The sequence below is a fragment of the Pundamilia nyererei genome, unplaced genomic scaffold (genome assembly GCF_000239375.1).
Source record: "Pundamilia nyererei isolate P.nyererei 1_Seehausen unplaced genomic scaffold, PunNye1.0 scaffold00033, whole genome shotgun sequence".
Classification (NCBI taxonomy): Eukaryota; Metazoa; Chordata; class Actinopteri; order Cichliformes; family Cichlidae; genus Pundamilia; species Pundamilia nyererei.
The window spans coordinates 1,038,226-1,054,348 of record NW_005187434.1 but is presented as its reverse complement, the minus strand read 5'-3'; the positions used below and the strand labels follow the sequence as shown (position 1 = coordinate 1,054,348).

General features: G+C 40.1%; 1 protein-coding gene across 2 annotated transcripts; it reads left to right on the top strand.

The window, feature by feature from the left end:
• Positions 1-484: 484 nt before the first annotated feature.
• On the top strand, positions 485-14,452 carry rab11fip1a (RAB11 family interacting protein 1 (class I) a). 2 transcript variants are annotated; one of them, XM_005729418.1, is made up of 6 exons: positions 485-1,220; positions 8,306-8,742; positions 8,853-9,753; positions 10,684-12,336; positions 12,719-12,815; positions 13,252-14,452. In XM_005729418.1, the coding sequence occupies exons 1-6, from the start codon at positions 871-873 to the stop codon at positions 13,453-13,455; spliced, it is 3,642 nt and encodes a 1,213-aa protein (XP_005729475.1). In that variant the 5' UTR covers positions 485-870; the 3' UTR covers positions 13,456-14,452. The 2 variants fall into 2 exon arrangements, with proteins under 2 accessions (XP_005729475.1, XP_005729476.1); XM_005729419.1 differs by lacking the exon at positions 10,684-12,336.
• Positions 14,453-16,123: the final 1,671 nt, after the last annotated feature.

The window sequence follows — 16,123 nt, the reverse complement described above, 5'->3', positions numbered from 1 at the left end:
CTGTGCTCCCGCAGGCAAAGAACAATGTAAAAAACAAAGTAAGACAAAAGTACATTACATTACTGGTAGTTTTTAAATTAATGACGTAAAAACACAATATTTTTTGTAATTATTTTTTGCTTAATAATAATAGTAATTTGATTAAATTATTAAAAAACATTCGTTTTAGACTTAACAAATAAAAAAACATTTGTAAAAATGTGTTGTAAAAATGTTTTTACGTTTTTAAAAATGGCCGTTTTCTGTCCCTTACAAGCACGCAATTACCAGCACTGGACTCAGTTCGGTGGTAACTGCTGACCTCTTTCAGTCTTGCATTGCGTTTCCCAGGCTAAACTGATTCCTGGTCAGTGCTTTTCAGCCACGGTTAACGGTCTGTGAGTTATTAAAGCCCTCCTCCTCTGCGATCCAATCGCTAACTGACTTTTTACAAACGACTGAAGAATTGGCCAATCAGAGAGCGATATGTAGAGTATGGGCGGGAACTCCTTACATCAGGGAAGTAAACTATTCAACTTGGCGGAAAGAACTGTGTTTATAAAAGCCTCTTGAAGGATTTAGTTGCGCTACAGTGCCCTGGTTGGGTTACCTAGGCTAATATTACCATGCAAATGGTAAAATAAGTGTGAACTGAACTCAAATGTTATCAGAGGCTGAGGCACAGCCTTCCAAAGAGGAGGGAGAAGTATTACGACATCATACTGAGCTTCCCGAACTGAAGTCAAGCTAGGTAACCCACACCTAGAACCGCAGAGGACGCCGAAGGTGAACAACAGAGTTCAAGAAAAGGTTAACCAGTCTTCCGTTTTATTGAGGTATTTTTCGAGACAGTTCTGAATAACTTTTAGTAAGGCTTGACGGACTTTAGCGATGTCTCTGGCCGACCAGAGCCAGCAGTCGTATCCTACGAGTGTCCAGGTAACGGTGCACCAGGCTCGGAACCTGCGTACCAAGGGAAAGAATGGCACCAACGACTCCTACGCCATCATCCAAGTGGCCAAAGACAAGTTTTCTACCTCCGTGGCTGAGAAGTCTGTCGATCCGGTGTGGAAAGAAGAGGCTTCGTTCGACCTGCCGCTCTTCCACCCGGGAAACGCTGAGCGCTGTATGCTATATATCATAGTAATGCACCGTGCCCAAGTGGGGCTGGACAAGTTCTTGGGCCAAGCTGTGATAAACCTGCTGCAGCTTTATGACAACAAGGCTCGCAAAAAGACAGAGTAAGTGTCAGCTAAGCAGTTTTGGGAGGGGTTTGGGGTCTCACAGATTCCCCCATTAGTTCTGACTAAGTATGTTTAAGTCTTCTTTTACATTTATAATGAGTCTGGGTTTTAGTGCAGCAGCAGCCTTCGAGCACTGCACAATGAAAAATGACTATCCAAATAACTTTCGTTTCAGAGCTTCATATAGAAGAGAAGAGAATAGGGCCCTTTATTGTCATTGTACATGTACAATGAAATTCTTGGTGCTCCACACAAACCGTGCCGGAATAAACTATAAATAGTCGACAGTAGGAATAAATGGGACACAGGAGAAATGTATATACAAAACAAGAGAAAAGTATACAAAAATATGAGGAAGGCACACAGTGGAGAGCGAACTAGTTGCAAATGTAATGTAGTCTAGACCATAAGGCTAGGTTAAATGCATTGCTTCTAGGAAGAGGTAAGTAAGCTGATATAGAGTTTGTTTCCACACCGTTCTCTAGCTGGTATCTATATTCTGCTAAAAAAAAAACGTTTCCCACTGAAGGGAACAGACTTTGAAGAAGCAGTAATCTTAATAAATGTTACAGCCAAAGTGCCACCAGTTTTACTGTGACTGGCTTATCATGTGTCACAGTGTAATTCCAGGGCTGTATATTAACTTTCAGAATCACTGGGTAGTTGGATTAGATTTTTACCTCTCAGCTGCAGACTTGAACTTTGCTTCAGCTATTCTGAGGAGGTATTAGCATACCTATTGGGCTTTATAAGTGCCTGTCTGATGATCTAGTTTACCAGCATTTGCTTTGCCCAAAGTAAGTCTAACAATTTACCTACCATTTACCACCAGATTAGCTTTTTATTCAATTAAAAGGAATTCCAGAAGAATTTATGTCAATGTTTGTTATAAAGCGGCAGCACGGCTTATAGTCACTGAGAATTATATTATGTGAAATACTCTGGAGCATCTTTTGACTTTGTATGTGTCCACTGTGAAACACAGCAGTGAATAATGTCATAGTCATTGAGTTTATTGGTTTACTGACTTTGCAATTGCAGGGCTTATCTAGACAAGTTGAGTTTCTAGACACCCACTTGAATAATTCAGTGTTCTGATGTCATATATTTCTTTTGGTTTGCTGTTAAAGATAAACATGAACGTGGGTGGAGCCTCTGTCCTCTTCCTCTTCCTTTTTTCTTTTGTGTTTGGGTTTTAAAACTATCCACTGACTTGCTTGGAAAATGGTCTGAGATCATTCTTTCCTTTGCTTGTCTGTCGTCATTGGTCCAACCCTGCATGCTTGTGGGTTCACTTTTACTTCACAAATTATTTTAAGACAATGACAATCACTAATGCTTGATGGTGGAGGCATGCCTTAAAATCACTTAGCTTTTGTTAATCCTGAGCATTCCTCAAGACTAGCTTAAAATATGTCTGTTCACACCCAGACGCATTACATGAATGGCGCTGACATGGGTGTAACGTGAATCCAAACAGAGCTTTGCTTTAGAATTGTCAAATTGGGTTGGACACCCTCTTATGTAAAAGAAATGTTAAAAATAAAGGTGGTTTATTTTAGGCTACAATGGTAAAACTTTCCCAGTAACTTTGAAGTGACCTTTGGTAATGAATGAGTGAGGTAGTGCTTGCTACTTCTTAGTAATCACTCACCCCGGGGGCAGCCTAGATTATGGTGCTGGAATGACCTCATGCTCTTGGTTATTGTACCACCATATTTGAAATGTTATCTTTTGCTTGCTCAGGTTCTTTTTCCATGTTCATGCCAAAGTTCATTCCCTGCTATTTCCATTTCATAACTGAGCTCCTTCGTTCTCCTGCCTTGTCCTGCTCCTCCTGTTCTGTAAGATGCAGTATGCGTGCAGGGGTATTGGATGTTGCTGGTTTTCCCTTGAAGTATGTGGTGTTAGATTACTGCGCTGCTCCCCTGTTGTGGTGATACAGGGTGTGACACCGAAGGCTTTGTTTTCCAGTTGAAAGGGAACCTGACACTTTTCCTCTAATACAAAACAGTTTAGCGAGATGAAATTAGGTTTTAAGGCCAGACATCAGATAGATACACAGATAGATATCAGTTTAACAATTTACTTGGACTTACTCATCTTTGCAGCTCCATTGGAGTGCATTTTTTCTATGAATGCAAGTTTTACTATCTTAATATACCAGATTGTTTTAAATGTTTTTTTTTTTCAAAGATTCCTCTAAACTTAATTTTTTCACAAGTAGGATATTGAGCTATACTGCATTATGAATGATCTACAAGTAAGTTATTTTTGCACCGTATTGTCCTAAACCCAGTGTTTATTGTCTCAAAGGACAAAGCAGGAAATTCCAGCCATTTGAAAGCTTAAACTTGCAAGTGGTTGAAAGTTTTGCTGAAACACTCACTGAAATGATTCATTTAATTTATTGTCCAGTTTCCAGGTAATCCGTTTCGCCTTTAGATGTTATTTATATAGGTTTTAAATTTTAAAAACGTCAAACAGTCCTTTAATTTGTCTCCGCAGAGGCAGTAAGGACAAGATCTTGGATAGATATACTTCAACATGGAGAGCATGACAGGGCGAACACTCAAGATAAACAAATCACAAACTCAAACAGAAAAATCATTGTATTTACAAATGCCTCCTCCCAGCTTGGGGTCCTGGATACATTAGAGTAATCTACAACAGCGGTCCCCAACCCCTGTGAAATGTATGGTTTTCAGGGTTTTTATCGGTTTTCAGTGTTATTTTGTTATCGTTTTTATCTTTAACTTGGTTTTCCTGGGTCTTTTCACGTGTGTTATGAATAAATCTTCTTTTTTTCGGTACCGGTACTAGTTTTATTTTGTTGTATTTATCCGCGACACCTTAAAGGCCGGTCCGTGAAAATATTGTCGGGCATAAACCGGTCCGTGGCGCAAAAAAGGTTGGGGACCGCTGATCTACAACATATTTGTGGTGGTACCGCTTTTGTTTTTGTCTTCTACCTTCCCGGTGCCTGAGACATTAAAAAGTGGTATCGAGCTGAAGTCTCTCGTCTCTTATAAAGACTCAGTGGGCAGTGAGGAGGTGGTGGACGCTGTGCCCAGCTGAAGTGGGTACTCTGTTTTTAGAGTTCTTGATAACTGTGCTTGTTGGTGTGATTGCAATCAAAACTGTTGCAAACAAAAAGAAACAAATAATAAGAGTCTTCTAACCTTTTCAGGAGCTCCCATCTACCACTGCTATGCAGAACCACAGCACACTTATTGGGATAATATGAGTTGTTTAGAACATACATAAATGAACAAAGTGCTAAAATTAACATTTTAATCTAAAAAGAAAATAAAAATATAAGTAAAAGCAATAAAACCTTGATAAAAAACATAGTAAAACAGACACTAAAAAGTATGCTTGAGAAGAAATTGAGATAAATGGTCTGGAGCTAGTCGCTGTAGTGCTCTATATGCAGTCATGAGAATTTGAAAACAAATTCTTCAATCAACTGTAAAGAGTATAATATAGTGGTAATGTGAGCTTGCTTGCTGGGACATGTAAGGAGTCCTGCTGCGGTGTTTGTACATTATTTGGAGGCAATTTTTGTGGTACAGCTTGTCGCATTCACTAAGTCCAGCACGAAAGTTGAGTGAAAATAGAGTGGTCTCATTTTTTAAAAGCATTTTACACGTTTCATTTTGCTTTACTGTGAAATGTAACAAAATGATTGTTTCACTACTGTAGTTATGACTTTACAGGACAGCTTTAATTTTCCATTTGTATATTTATTCATATTTAAACTAGAGAATATGGTCTATTTTTTTTAAGTCTCTGTTCCAAGTTACAAATCCTGATCCATTTGTAATTTGTAAAGAAAAACCAAGTGGAACATTTCAGGCTTTTATCTTTAATAGTTTTTGAGATACTCAAGCAGAAGGCTCACAGTGATTTGACATGAAATAAACCAGTGACTTTTCTACTTCTGTTTTAGTACCAGTAAGGATATTAATGAAAAAAAAATCATTTTATTATATACATACCCATCATTTTTTGCTAACTATACAGGGAAGAAGAAGAGAGTACGCCCACAAAATATCAGATGTGCTGATCTGAACTGTATGACTAATATGCATACTTCAGTATTTGTGTATTATTTGCATGTCGTGTGATCGTGGCAGTATTGAACAATTTTATCAGCCGTTATCAATTTTCCTCGTATTGTGCAGCCCTAATGCAGAGGCAGTTCCCAGAGTAGGACTCATGTGTTCAGACATATGAGTCACAGTAGTTTGCAAACAAAGCGTACAGGAGAATTTCCCATCCATGTGAAATATGACGCCCAGTAACATCAGACTTACCTAATGCTGACATCAGACTAAACTTTCCTAAAGATCATTTTTAACATGGCTGTATGTGGAACAGTAACAGCCAATTGTAGCCTATCTGTATGAGATTGTTTTTATACTTCTTTGTTTTTTATTGGCTGAATCATCCGTACTGGCTGGTGTTGGTTCACAAGATAAGGATGTTTGTTAATCATTACACATGAAAGGGAAGCTATTGACAGTTAACAGAGGGAACCTGTCCAGCAAGACCAGTGAGCTCATGTGTCAGGGAGGAGGCTTTATATGCATGTGCAAACAATACAAAAGTTGGAACAGCCTGACAGCTTGTTAGTACTCGTGTTAATTCATATTGTTTTCGTAGTCCTCTTGGTGCACGCCCTGTTGTTATTGAAGACAAGAGGACAAAGCTGTTTCTTGACTGACTTGTGAAAATGTTATCTCTGTACCCTTGTGCCTCGACTCGGCTAGCGATTGTTTGCTTTGGCATTCTTGGTTTAGAGTGGGAGATGAAGAATGTTTGAATTAGAGTCAGCTTAAATTTAATTATAACACACTTCACACACACAGGGAGGTGCCGTGAGGAATGCTGTTTCACTCCCATGCTTGTTTCCTAGCTGTTTTTCCCTACAGCAGACTATCTGCATATCTGCTGCATGACAAATAAATGTGCTGGCTGTGAACTTCCTTTAAATTGCAGTTTGGTGTCAGATTAGGACTACACAACGTTTTGGGCGGAAATAGATAGCTTCAGAGACCTCAGTTTAAGTCATGGAAGGACAGACGGAACTTTAATAAGATTCACAACATGTTGCACGAATGAAATCAAACTGTGACCTTTACCTCATGTGAAACGGTCAGAGGAATGTACTGTGAAACAAAAAGGTTAAAAAGGGGAAAGGCTTGACAAAATGGGCGCGACTGCTGAACTATTAGTACATCTAATAATAGCATGGTTTTGAGAAAAACCTTTAGAGCCCTTATAATGTCTTTGTTTTAAATTATACAAATGGAGAGCAACAGTATGCAGTGGCACTAACTGCGTGTTTTGGCTTGCTTTTAAACGGGCCTCTCCAGAACACTCTTACCTTTCCCTTACAGAAAATAAAAGCTGATCCTGTGCAACAGAGAGGACATGATGGGGGAGCCTGAACAAAGGTGCCGTTGGCATGGTACTCCTAACAGGAACTACAACAAGCTGTACAGTATAGACACCTGTCAGTCTCAGGTTAACAATCGGCAGACAAATGCCAGCAGGGCTGATGTATTAGACGTCACAAGTGTTAGGAATCTGCTCATTTTGGTTCAGTTTTTTTTTTCAGTCAGATATTTATTCTTCATTGTCTTTCATACATAAAATGTCATTTAAGCCCTGCATTCAAATTATTGTATAAAAGAGTAATGTCATGACCAAAAGCAGGTTTTTGAAAAGCAATGCACACTCCAAAATTACACTGAAAAACTGCAGGACATTTGATAAGCCAAAATCAAAAAACATTTTCAGATTTAGCTCACGTTATAATCACAATAACAATTGTCAAATTGTTGAAACCATTAACATTTTTCATGTCTAATGCATTGTATCTGGGAATTTTGACGTGATGGATTAATGAGGCCTGTAACAACTAGAGTGTTTTCTATATGTTTAAAAATCTATTTGTATATAATAATTTTCAGTATAATTTCCATCACATTTTTTTATTGTGAGAAAAAGATTGATAGTAATTACATAAAACAAATATAGTTAACTCAATTTGCACTTTGTAGCAGTGTTTAAGAATAAGAGTGGTGACTGTGGAGGCAGCATTAAAAAATCTAAAGTAGAAATCCTGAGATTAAAGCTGCAATAGTAAATCAACCTGTGTTACAGAGTTTGGGGGATTTAAGATTTATTGTTTACATGTCTCAATTTAGGGCTGTTCGACATAACGATATATATCGGATGACGATATAAAAACATCTATCGTTTCATTTTACGCTATCGTTTGTTTCGTGGTATCGCAAAATAAACTGTTTACGGCAATATTTTCTCATCGTTTTGATGGTCACTGTAGTGGCTATATTAATTTCTTAAAGCTCTCTCTTTCTCTTATATTTTATATAACCACACTACGGAAGGACAAGCGCCTGTTTTTAATGCGTTGTGGTTAGCAACAACGACGATAACAACATCGCGTGTCCGCGTGTTTATATTCCAAATAAATCTTTCACAATAAAGCTCAAGATCCTGTTGAGACTTTTCAAAGTAAACTGAATCACGTGAAAGAGCAGATTATTTACGGATGAGAATTAAAAAAGAGCCGCCAGGTGCTAAAAAATAAACCTTAGACTCAAACGTTAGAACAGGCTTTACCCCACAGCACGCTGTGTAATAAATACTCACAAAGAAAACAGCGGCTGTTACAACTTATGTCTAAAAATGTATAGTTTCATGCATCGGTTAAAACACTCGACTCCAGCTACATGACGCGCAGCTGGAAACACTTCCCGCAAGACGAGCTGCCCGAGATTCACAGAATTTACAGAAAATGTTACATTTTTGTGATTTATATCGTTATCAGACGATTAATTCTTATATCGGGATATGAGATTTTGGTCATATCGCACAGCCCTATCTCAATTTTTAATTTTTTTAAGGTTCAGGTTTTTGTGTTTGTGTGAATTTGTGCATCCTATATAAAGATAAATTATATAAATAGTTCTGAAACAAAAGTCAAATCCTGTTATCTTCCGATAACTCAGTTTTAACACATGATTCATTATTTCTGACATTTGCAGATGGTTCAAGCTGGTGGACAAAACGGGAAAAGAGGACAAGGCACGAGGAGAAGTGCTGCTAGATATCCAGTTTATGAGAAACAATATGTCAGCCAGCATGTTTGACCTTTCCATGCAGGACAAACCACGCTCTCGCATTTCCAAGATAAAGGACAAAGTGCGTGGGAAGAAAAAGGATGGTTTCTCCGACTCGGCCTCAGCGATTGTGCCCTCTGTCAGCCAGGTCCTCACAGACAGTGAGGGCGAGGCTGACGCGCAGTCACTTAACCAATCTCCAGATGAGAAAAAGAAATCTAAGCTCAAAAAGCTCTTTGCCCCCAAATCAAACTTGCAGCGTAACATCTCACAGTCCATGTCCACACTGGGGACGCTGCCTGAGAAGAATTCATCTCTGAGTGGCAGCCGCTCATCTGGTCTCAATGTCAACTCTCCTGATGGTAATTTAACCTCTGTTCTCTGTTTATTGTTTGCTGTTGCCAGCGCAAGTTGCGTAAGTTGTTTTGCATGTCAACAATGACATCATGCCTCACTGTCTCTCTCCCCGCAGTTAAGAAGAAATTCAAATTGGGACACAAACGAACCGGCAGCTCTGACAGCAAGGTGTCTTTGGGTCCTTTCTCCCTCCTGGGCCGCTCCAAGCAGAGCAACAGTGACCTGAACAACCTGTGCATTAACGGCAGCCATGTGTACACAGAGGAGACAGAACCCAAGAGTGGATCTACTCTCAGTCTAAACAGCTCTGGTCGAGGCTCTGTGGAAGATGTCCGCAAACACACTTCTGATCTCTCTGCAGATGCTTTCAGGAGTGTATCTGTCCCATCAACAGACAGAGCATCACAAGAACAACAGCACCACCAAGAGGAGGAAGAAAGAAGGCAAGCAGAAGAAAGGCGCATAGCAGAAGCAAAGAGGATTGAGGAAGAGGAGAAACACAGGGCACAGCTCAAGAGGCTGCAGGAGGAAGAGGAGCGTAGACTGCAAGAGGAACAGGAGAGGAAGAGACGCTTCCTAGAGGATGAGGCCAGGAGGAAGAAACAGATGGAGGAGGACGAGAGGCGAAAGCAAGAAGAGCAACGCAAGATGATGGAAGCAGCAGAAAATCAGCGGCTTGAGGAGGAGCGTCGTCGAGCAGAGGAGCAGAAACGTCAGGAGGAGGCGTCCATGAGTGACAGACTGTCGTCCTTGTTCGGAATGATCAAGAAGAAGGAGGAGAAAAAGGAGGAGGTACAGCTGCCCACCCAAGCCCGTACTTTGGATGCGCAAGATCCCAATCAGCCTGTCTCCCGTCATTCCACCAACCCATTTGAGGACATCACCCTCAGCTCAGATGTTTCTCTAAGCAGCAATGTCAGCCCAACCGATCATCAGAAATCCAGCAGCAAGGCACAAACCCCCTCTGCCATGGTCTTCCTTAACCGCACCGCAAAAGTGTCTGCAGTCAAACCCAGGTAGGCCTTTTTCTCACTACATTGCACAAAGCACACTTAACCATACAGTCTGCACTAAATATGTCATGATGTCACGTGCTTCTGATTGGTCAGTTTTGCTGTATATTATGCCTTTCAACACTGAACCCTGGAATTTACACAACCTTCTTATCTGATCTTGCTTTTGTCATGAGTTACTCTTAACTCCATCCTCCGATGGCTGACGAACCTGTGAAACCGGTTTGGTTTGTACCGATGACAATGAAGGTGGGGTTTAAATCTGTAAAGATGTTGTGGAACAAGTTGTAGGCTGAACAAAGTTCATAAGGAGCGACTGAGCCATAGTGCTGCTTTCTGCGTGAATGTCGTGGCTGGTTCGATTTTCTTTTCTTTTATATTGTTTTTAAGATCTTTTTTTAATATCATTGTTTGTGTTCTGGATCGGACTGGAATTCTTAGATCTGGATCATAATGGTAGGTGAATGTCCTTTTTATTGCTGCTGTTGTTGCAGTAATCTTTGATTTCCAAAATGTTTTAGAGATTTAGGCCATGAAAGATGGCCCTTAAATTGTGTTGCAGTGTTAGGCCTGCATGGAGTGATCTAAGTAGGATGATGTTATTGTTGTGTACAGTCATTAGGATAAAAGAGCGACCGTAAAATGTGTAAATATCAGCAGCTTCCTCTCATTGAATAGTGGACCATTTTATGGGAAAATATTTTGTTATACTAGCGGCTTGTTTCAGTACAAAGGTGGAACAGTCGATAAATCAAAGTGAAGAGTTTATTGATTAGTGTTAAACAACAGCTACATTATATGAGCCAGTACATGGGGAATGTAGTTACCTGCTTGTTGAGATGTTATCTGCTTGTTATTGGTGACGGTTTATACACTGGTGAAAGTGTGGGTGCCAGTAATGATCTGTAGGCCTTTGTTTTCACTCCTTGGCAGATTGGCTCAATCTTTGGAGCCTGAACCTGCTGACTTCCAAACCCCCAGTCAGCTGTCTCCTTCCCCAGCCAACTCTGAGTCCATCCTGTCCAGAGTCCCATCTGGGTCCCCTGATACTTTCTCCAGCCTCCACTCATCTTTAGCTCCAAGAAATAGCAATCAAAGCCCACCTAGTTCTCCCCGTGGCAACACAGAGAATTTGTCATCTGGATCTGAGGGGTCTTCACCCACCATGGCAGATCAGAACAGAAGGGCCCTCCTACCACCCACTTACAGGAACCAAACCAGAGGAAATCTTACTCCTGTCAGAGAGATTCAAAACCCAGCTTATGAAGAGCCAGAAGAACCGCAACCAGGCAAAAACTCTGTACCACTTCCAGATTATGAAACCCTCTTCCCTCAGAGGAGACACGGGGTGAAAGGGCAGCCTCGATGGGATAATATAATTGCTGAGGTCAATCAGAAACACAAGAGTGCACCTGCACTCTTGGGTCCTGAGATGAGTGTGGACGGTCCATTGGAGCATACACCAAGTCCTAGGTCTTCTGTTTCACTGGAGACTCCTAACATGAGGCTTTCCCAAGCTAAACCTCAGGAGACCAAACCTGTGTCAACAAAAAAAGCACCAGCCCCGACTCCTCCTAAACCAGTGACATCTCCACTTCCACGATCAGCAGCAGATTCCAGTCAGAAACAAAGCCCGAGTGTTTCTCAACAGTCTTCAGTGACACGTAGTCAACCTGCATCCCCAGCATCAGTAATATCGGACACTTCAAGCAGAGTTACGTCAGGAGATGGTGCAAGAAAGGTGCTGCAACCTTCACCCACACCTTCACCCAGAACACCAAGCCAGATGGACTTGAATACACCACCTTCAAGTGATCAAAGCAAAGAACAGGCCACCATGAACAAAGAAGCACCCACAGCTAAACCCAGACAAAGGGTCAGTGTCAACGAGCTAACAAAGGAACCACAATCTGCTGTGAACGGTAACATCCCAAAAGTATCCAATTCAAGTATGAGCAGCACGGACAAAAAGTTAAAAGACGGCTTTGCAGAGGAGGACCCATTCCCCAGTACTCAGCTTCTTTCCAGAGACCCATGGACGCTGCAGAAAGAAAACGGTGATTCACTTTTTACTGGCGATGCTAGTAGGAAGGAGGCGACACCTCGAGATTGGGGAATGACAGCAAGTGACTTTGATAAAGTTTTTGGTCAAGAAAAAACACCAGATCCTTTCACCAGTTTTAATGGCAGTGATCTGAAGAAACAGAGTGAATACAGGAAAACGGATGATGAGTCAAAACTAGACAGTCCTGCTTTCCAAAGAAAGAATTCACAAAAAGGAAAGAAGAGCCTTCCATCCACAACTCCCACACAGCAGATAATACCCACTGCCACTCAAGGTTTCAGAGATATCCCACTGCTGCTTCCCAATGATGGGAAAACACAGAGCAGTTTCAGTGAAGGAGAGGATCTTTTTGGAGACCGATCTTTTTTTCAAGCTTCAGAGCCCCTTCAAGTAGTTATGGAGGAACCAGAAATCTTGTCTGGGGGGAAGGAAACTTTGCGAGCGATGGTGTCACCATCTGAGGTTCAGCCTGTCAGTACTCAGAATAGCAATGGAAGCGGGCTAGCGATAAATTCACGCAGGTGAGATTGACCAGGCTATTTTCAGAGTTAGCCTTTGATGAGGGTTGAGCTTGATTCAGTTATGGTGGATCACACGTGGTGCTGTTATACTGGGAGGCGAATAAGTCGCTGGGATTTATCTTGTGGTGTGGCTGTTTTCCAGGCTGTGATTTCTTGGAAACTTTCCTCACACTTGATTTCAATCTGAATGTTGAATATTGCACTTCAAATGCACTTTGAATACGATAGAAATGATTATGGAAGATGATAAAACACATCATTTAATTGTTTTTCTCCTACACAAAATATTTCTTAATCATTTTCTGTGGGGTTTCTGTACCTCTTCTTCTATTTACTTAGTAAACTATCAGGCCTTACAGTAACGTAATGCCTTTATTTACAGGCCTCATCCCGTGAAGCCTATGAGCACATCAGAGAGCCAGAGCGTCCACGCTATGAAAGAGATAAAGGTCCGGGACAGCACACCAGCGAAGATAAAGGTACTGTCATACTGGTATAATGTACTGGCACGTAAACACCGTTAACCTGACCGGCTTTTGCTGCAGGAACAATTCGTGCCTGGATAACCTAAAATCTCTTTTCCATTGTGCAACATGGTCTGCACTGTGCTCTTATTTACAAGGAGTAGCATGGAAAAAAATGCCAGGTGGTGCTATGAGACGATTGGATTTTACACATCTAAGATCGTCTGGCAGTCTGCTCTCAAAGTGCTTTTAGAAACTTTCTCAAAAGTTCTTCTTGTCTCTCTTTTCTTTAACTTGGCAGATGGTGATGATATTAATTATTTTGTCAGAAAAGTAATGGAACTTTTATATTCCAATTTCTTTGATTTGTTTTTCTTTGTGTGCTTAAATGAATTCCTCAATATGTCCTAATTTAAAAAGCATTCACCAAATTATCTTTTTTTTCATTCAGATGATGGACTCTGTGGAAAGTGGACCGTACACTCAGCTGACTCAGGAGGAGCTGATCACAATGGTGGTGAAGCAGCAGGCTGACCTTACCAAGAAGGACGCCAAGATCGTTGAGCTTGAGGAATACATAGACAACCTGTTGGTCCGTGTCATTGAGGAGAAGCCGAGTATCCTGTATGCCCTCAATGCTGCCAAGCCAGTGTAAAGGAATGTAAACAGGACTTAATTCTGCTTCCTGTTTGTGTTTGTACTGTATTATAAGACAGTGTCTTAGAGCATATGCACTTTTTTAACTTTCAAACAAATAGATGCTGGAATGTAAAAAGCAAGCAGAAAATCTTTATATTAAAAATAAGTTGTCCCGACACTAAGGTACTGCAACTTATTGCAAAATATACTAATCATTATAAATAATGAAAACTGGATTTAACTTTTATTTAATAAAGTAGTTTTTTTTAAGTCTACACTGGGCAGTCTCTAAGTTTTGCTGTGTAGTGAATAATCACTGAAATCATTCATGTATGTTGTCTTCCTCCACTAAAGTCTTTATTTTTATTTTCTTTGCCTCATCTTTATGAAAGCATGTATTCTTTTAACCACTTAACAGCAGTCATTATATTGTACTCACCACATATGAATGTCACCTGGATATCCAGTCCTTAAAGACACTGTGCCTATTGTTGCTTCAGAGAGGTCTTACATAGAAAACCAGCATCGACTAAAATAGAGCAGCTGCTATGTTCTCAGCAGATTTTGAATCGTATACCGAGTTAAGCAATTTTGTCTTCATTGTGCTCATAGTTCAAATATTATGAAAGTTATACTACAGTTTCCTGTTCTCCTTAAATAAACTTTGAGCACTATGATGTGTTTTGTTGTCTTTTGTGAAGTAATTTAAAAATCAAGATCAGAGTAAAAGACTTGTTTTAGTAAGTCGCCTTGTCTCTATGTTTGATCTTCACTAATGATGCCTTTACAAACTAAAACTGTTTGATGATAGCATGGCAGTAATGATAGCAATATTAATCAGTATGTCTGTCCAGACTTGTGCCTTCCAGACCTTTTCATGTATGATCTGTTGTTTTTCTGGAGTGAGAGCTCACTGCATGTACAGTCTGATCTATCCAGTGTTTGTAATATTACAGCTGATGTAAATGTATGAAAACGCTTTGTTTATTTTCAAATAAAGACACTAATTATGCCTCTGGACTGTGCATGTGGTCGTTTACCACCATTGTGTGTTTGCAAGTAATATACAACACAACTAAATGAAATATTTACATAATAATTATTTAGCTCTCAGCGAAGGTTCTAATTGCACTAACAATTCCAGATGTTTGGTGTCTTCCAACTTCTGGCAGGTTTATTTTTATGCTTCTTATCTCCATACCTACGAGGATGAAAAAGCAATGTAGCCATGGTAACATACATAGCATGTTTTATTGTACACGCTGCCTGACTTTTATCCAGAACAATAACATTGCATTTGAGCGTGTTTACTTTTTCACAATATTCTCAGTCTTTTGCGTTGTTCTCGGCAGTTACAGCATTGTAAATGTAAATGGGTCTGCAGCCACAGCTGCGCTGCAAAGCTGATCGGGAAAGGAAGTGTACATATATTTCGAGCCTTTACAGTTTAGGCAAGGCAAGGCAAGGCAAGTTTATTTGTATAGCACAATTCAACAACAAGGTGATTCAAAGTGCTTTACAGAGACATTAGAAACAAGAACAAATAAAAAGCATGATTTAAAATTGATTAAAACAAGCAAATAAACTAACTAACTAATTAACAAACAAACAAACAAACAACAGTATATAAAATCAAAACAGATAAAATTAGAACAGTAGATAAAATCAGTAGTTAAATGTAAGTTTTGAAATTTAAGCTTAAAGTGTGGATTTGGTGCTTTATTCAAATGCAGCTGAGAACAGGTGAGTCTTCAACCTGGATTTAAATAAACTGAGTGTTTCAGCTGATCTGAGGCTTTCTGGGAGTTTGTTCCAGATATAAGGAGCATAAAAGCTGAATGCAGCTTCTCCGTGTCTGGTTCTGACTCTGGGAACTGATAAAAGACCGGATCCAGATGACCTGAGGGATCTGGATGGTTCATACTGGGTCAGGAGGTCATTGATGTATTTTGGTCCTAAACCATTCAGAGCTTTATAGGCCAGCATCAGAACTTTAAAGTCTATCCTCTGACGGACAGGCAGCCAGTGTAAAGACCTCAGAGCTGGACTGATGTGGTCCACTTTTTTGGTCTTAGTGAGGACTTGAGTTTAAATGGCAGAAAATCACCTCAAGCTGCAGCGATCAGAGTTCAGGCATATGGTAGCACTCAAACAATCAGCAGCTGTTGATAAATAATAAGCACTTGAACACGTACGAATTGCTGTGAATATGCCAAGTAAGAGTTGGGCACGTGGGGATTCAAAACTGAGACGGTGGAGAAAGCTGGGATGCCACGAAAGCTGAGGGCAAAGCCATCACGCGCAAAACTGGAGAATATATATATATATATTTATATGAAATATCTTCAAATGTATTTGCACGCCATTGCAAGCAATCATACTCACTTTTAAGGAACTGACTGTTATGACCCTAGATCACACGAACTGCAGCCAATTGAACTTTTCACATATGTGGTGCCCTCTAGAGGTGAAGCACTCTTATTAAGCATTAAGCGCTCTTAAATATGTTTCAAATCCTTCATAACTTATTGGAAACGTGATCTATTTGACATTATTTCATTAAAGACTTTAGATGTTCCTCACCCAGTACCAAGTCTAGTAACTTTACGTTTCATACTTTCCAGGTGTCATAATTTATTTTATTTACATATGATGCTGACCACCATTATTTTTTTGTTTCCGGC

What these genes read in the sequence shown, in the direction of transcription:
- rab11fip1a (XM_005729418.1), top strand. Translation starts at nt 871, where the DNA reads ATGTCTCTGGCCGACCAGAGCCAGCAGTCGTATCCTACGAGTGTCCAG. An exon ending in AAGGCTCGCAAAAAGACAGA is followed by an intron (nt 1,221 to 8,305) that starts GTAAGTGTCAGC and finishes TGACATTTGCAG; the next exon opens with ATGGTTCAAGCTGGTGGACA. An exon ending in GTGTCTGCAGTCAAACCCAG is followed by an intron (nt 9,754 to 10,683) that starts GTAGGCCTTTTT and finishes ACTCCTTGGCAG; the next exon opens with ATTGGCTCAATCTTTGGAGC.